We start from the raw sequence: 4,844 nt of genomic DNA, 5'->3' as shown, positions 1-4,844 counted from the left end.
GGGCCCAACAGGAAGCTGTGATTCTTATCTCAGCCATTGAACTCCACCCCAACTTCAACATTGCCTCATCCATCTCCATTGGCTCAAGGATCAAAGCAATGGGGCTTATAGCCATATTTCTCTGATGGTCTGGCCTGGTTCATGGTTAGGATCTGCAAGGATGGATGAACTGCAGAAATTCCAGTGATTTTCCATGAATACAATTTCTTACAGTTGCTTTTGCTAAATCTTGTGAGTGCCACAGGGTGGGAATGCCACTCTGCAAAGGCAAAGGTTTGTGTTGTATCCCCAGCACTGAGGACACAGGTTCTTAACCTGTGTTCTTAACCAGGTTCTTAACCAGTATTTATAGAAGGAAGGAATTGACACTCTCAGGTCACCTGAACCCATGAACAAAAGATATGTTTGTGCAAAATAGAACCTAGACTATCTGCTGGGTACACTATTATAGGCTTTGCTTTTTATTTCTTCCTCATAATGAGAAGCTGGGTGTACAACTCCAGGGACTATACAGTCTATGGAATTCTCCAGGCCAGAATACTGAAGTGGGTAGCCTTTCCCTTCTCCAGGGGATTTTCCCAACCCAGGGATTGAACCCAGGTCTCCCACATTACAGGGGGAATCTTTACCAGCTGAGCCACAGGGAAGGCCCATGGGTACACTATTATAAATAACACTGTGATTGACATCTCTGTGCATGTCAGCTTTTTTCCCATCACAGGGCCTTTTATACTTTCTGTTATTTCTTCCAGAAATATCCTTTCCCCCGTCTTCACTCGACTGAGGTATGACTTCACCCCTCAGGTCTCTCTTGCTGCTGCTGCTGCTAAGTCGCATCAGTTGTGTCCGACTCTGTGCGACCCCATAGACGGCAGCCCACCAGGCTCCCCGTCCCTGGGATTCTCCAGGCAAGAACACTGGAGTGGGTTGCCATTTCCTTCTCCAATGTGTGAAAGTGAAAAGTGAAAGTGAAGTTGCTCAGTCGTGTCCGACTCCTAGCGACCCCATGGACTGCAGCCTACCAGGCTCCTCCATCCATGGGATTTTCCAGGCAAGCGTACTAGAGTGGGGTGCCATTGCCTTCTCCGCAGGTCTCTCTTAGGGCTCCTTTATTTTTTAACATTTTTAAAATTCATAGTAGCATAATTATAGCAAATATAATTACATTTGATGATGGTTAGTCTTTTTTTTTTTCTTTTCCATTATAGTTTATCACAGGATATTATATATAGTTCCCCATGCTCTACAGAAGGACCTTGTTGTTTATCCATATAGATTCTTTAAAAGGCCTCTGTGACCTCCTTATTTAAATTGTGTCTCATGGGTCTCAGGGTTTTTTCTCTTAGAATATCTTGATTTTCAGTTCCTATGTGCCTGGGATGTGGTAATAATAATAGCAGACATTCATTGAGGCCAACTCTGCACCAGGCCCTTCTCTAAGAGCTACCTACACATTTTATCTGGAGCAAAACGAGGACTGCAGCCCAAGAGGCAGCATCTCTGATATCTCTGAGAGACTGCTCCAAAGCAGCCGTTGGGGAGGGTCAATATATAAGATTTTAGTGAAGGGGGAGTTCAGTACCATTAAGCACTCATTTTACAAAAGGTTTTTTGGTAGTCATGAGGATCTGATGTCACCATGAAGGGATTTAGTGCTTCTCTAGATACGAGGAGATGCAAGGGTTGAGATCATAAAATCTCTTTCTAAAAACGTCCACCTATCTAGAGTCCTGTCCCACCAGGGTCCCTGGAGCACAGAGCGTTTCACTCACCCTGAACTCCCTCAGGGGTGTTGAAGGTCACGAGCCATAGCAGAATGGGCTTCAGTCTCCGTGGAGGCAGGTGGCAAGTGCCTTTGTTGTTCAGTTGGCAATGTTCTTGGTAAGTGCCAGTTTGTAGTTGACACAACGTCTTAAGCAGCTCATTGACTCCTCACAGCTACTCTATGAGGTAGATCCTATTGTTATCCTCTTTTTATAGTTTAGGCACTGGACACACAGAGAGGGCTAGACATGCATTTGGGGTAACTCAGCTTGTAAGTGGAAGAGCCAGGATTGGAACCCAGGTGGTCTGCCTCTTGAGTTCTAACCTACTCAATAAATACGTGTTCAACAAAAGTCAAACAAATGAAGTTTTCACTACATTTTCAGTTATTTCCTTAAGAGTAATTTTCTTTTCTGGGGGGGCAGACACTTATCAGCTTTATTAACTTAGTTAAAAGCCATGAAACCTCAAACAAAAGAGGCAATGCTTAAAGTTCAGCTGGATGAAGCAAATTAAGCCTTTTCCGTTGCCTGGATCCTCACCATAAATCTTGCCTTTGAATTATCAAATTTGCCACCCCTTGCCTTGGGAATATTGTGATTAATAGAGACAGAGGCAGATTTTGTCTAGTCCAGGAGGTGAGAGCAGGAAAGAAAAAATACTGTGAGTGAAGAAGGTGGGAAAAAGATGCCCTGGATCCTTCTTTGAAACACATAAAAGATGATCACATTTTACTAAAGTTCAATCAAGTTACCTGCTCTTCTCCTTTGGGGGGGATGTGTTAAGAAGATAGAGTCTTGTGTTTGCTTTGGCAGCACATACACTAAAATTGGAATGATACAGAGAAGATTAGCATGGCCCCTGCATAAGGATGACATACAAATTCGTTCCATATATTTTTATACTGATTCACATTGTTGTACAGCAGAAACTAACACAGCACTATGGAGAACAGTGTGGAGATTCCTTAAAAAACTGGAAATAGAACTGCCATATGACCCAGCAATCCCACTGCTGGGCATGCACACCGATGAAACCAGAATTGAAAGAGACATGTGTACCCCAGTGTTCATCGCAGCACTGTTTGTAACAGCCAGGACATAGAAGCAACCTAGATGTCCATCAGCAGATGAATGGATAAGAAAGCGGTGGTACATATACACAATGGAGTATTACTCAGCCATTAAAAAGAATACGTTTGAATCAGTTCTAATGAGGTGGATGAAACTGGAGCCTATTATACAGAGTGAAGTAAGCCAGAAAGAAAAACACCAATACAGTATACTCATGCATATATATGGAATTTAGAAAGATGGTAACGACAACCCTGTATGAGAGATAGCAAAAGAGACATAGATGTATAGAACAGTCTTTTGGACTCTATGGTGGGGGGGGAGGATGATTTGGGAGAATGGCATTAAAACATGTATAATATCATATAAGAAATGAATCGCCAGTCCAGGTTCCATGCAGGATACAGGAAGCTTGGGCATGGTGCACTGGGATGACCCAGAGGGATGGTATGGGGAGGGAGCTGGGAAGGGGGTTCAGGATGGGGAACACGTGTACACCTGTGGCGGATGCATGTTGATGTATAGCAAAACCAATACAATATTGTAAAGTAAAAACTATGTATAAATTAATTAATTAATTAAAAAAAAGAAAAAAATTAGCCATTAATACTGAACACCACATACAACGAGAATCACTGGTGTATGTAATCTGCCACATTTCTAAAGCATGCAGTCACTCCTATTAATGTAAATTGAAGCCGGCTATACTGGTCTTGGGCTTCCCAGGTGGTGCAGTGGTGAAGAACCCACCTGCCAGTGCAGGAGACGCAAGAGACCTGGGCTCGATCCCTGGTTCGGGAAGAGTCCCCTGGAGGAAGAAATGGCAAGCCCCTCCAGTATACTTGCCTGCAGAATCCCATGGACAGAGCAGCCTGGCAGGCTACAGTCTATAGGCTCACAAAGAGTTGGACATGACTGAAGCGACTTCATGGGGTCGCAAAGAGTCGGACACTACTGAGCAACTGAACTGAACTGAACTGAAGCGACTTCACACACACGTGCACACACACTGCCCTTACCAAAGTTAATGTACTCATAAGGAAATCTTGAGAACTTTAGTGAGTAGTGAAGTCACCTCTCCACAGCTCCTGGTGCTAATCCCAGAGGTCAAAGAATTGTTTTGATTGAGAAAAACACAAACATAACCGAAGGCAAGGGAAAAAAAAAAAAATCTTAATAGAAACGTCCTCTCTTGTCGTTTAAGGCTTGACTGCGGGGAGAAATCAATAGTCCTTCCAACTCTGAACACACTCTTGAAGTATTTCTCTCCTGTTGGCCTATTTGCAGAAAAATTTCGTTGGTTTTCCTTTTATTTCTTCTAGTATTTACAATAATTTTAAATTTTTAATTGAGGATAATTGCTTTACAATGTTGTGTTGGTTTTTGCTGTACAACAAAGTGATTTAGCCATAAATGTGTATATATATATATATACACATACATACCATATATATATAATACCATATATATATATATAAGCCACGTATATATATGCCTCCTTCCCCACACCCCAGCCTGACTCTCTAGGTCATCCTTGAGGGCCAGGCTGGGCTTCCTGTGCTACACAGCAGGTTCCCACTAGCTATCTGTTTTACACATGGTGGTGTATATATGTCAGTGTTACACTCTCAACTTAGTTGGTTTTCGAAGAGCAAAGCATTCATTCCAAGTAACCATTCAGTAGTTCCTTTCTCCTCTGCTGCTGTCATACTTTGGCTTTCTCCATCGGTCTTTAAGAACATCAGTTCCTTTTTTTAAAGAATAATTTGCCAAATGTGCGATAGTTGGGGAAAGGGCTGTTGATATTCTGCGCCTCCTGCAACTATTCCCCAAAGTGTTTTCTTGAGGGCTGTACCTGCCAAGCCCCGCCCCCTGCTAATTGTCTGCCCTGGAATTGCTGGCAGCACAAGGAACAGCGGAGGGAGCAGCTATCCATCGCTGAAGCCTCTGGGGCTGCTGAGGATGCCGGCCAGTACCTGGGCCAGTGGCGGGGCCTGATGGCTGAGG

General features: G+C 43.4%; 1 protein-coding gene across 1 annotated transcript in view; it reads left to right on the top strand.

The window, feature by feature from the left end:
• EVC2 (Ellis van Creveld syndrome 2) overlaps nucleotides 1-4,844 on the top strand; it is a 164,665-nt gene that overhangs the window by 105,692 nt on the left and 54,129 nt on the right. Inside the window, exon 14 of the mRNA XM_010847786.1 lies at nucleotides 4,742-4,843. Coding sequence (XP_010846088.1) covers nucleotides 4,742-4,843 — 102 coding nt within the window. The remainder of the gene's footprint in view (nucleotides 1-4,741; nucleotide 4,844) is intronic.

The sequence above is a fragment of the Bison bison genome, unplaced genomic scaffold (genome assembly GCF_000754665.1).
Source record: "Bison bison bison isolate TAMUID 2011002044 unplaced genomic scaffold, Bison_UMD1.0 scf7180017864255, whole genome shotgun sequence".
Lineage (NCBI taxonomy): Eukaryota > Metazoa > Chordata > Mammalia > Artiodactyla > Bovidae > Bison > Bison bison.
Note: the sequence above shows the minus strand (reverse complement) of the source record. Positions and strands in the feature narration are given on the sequence as shown.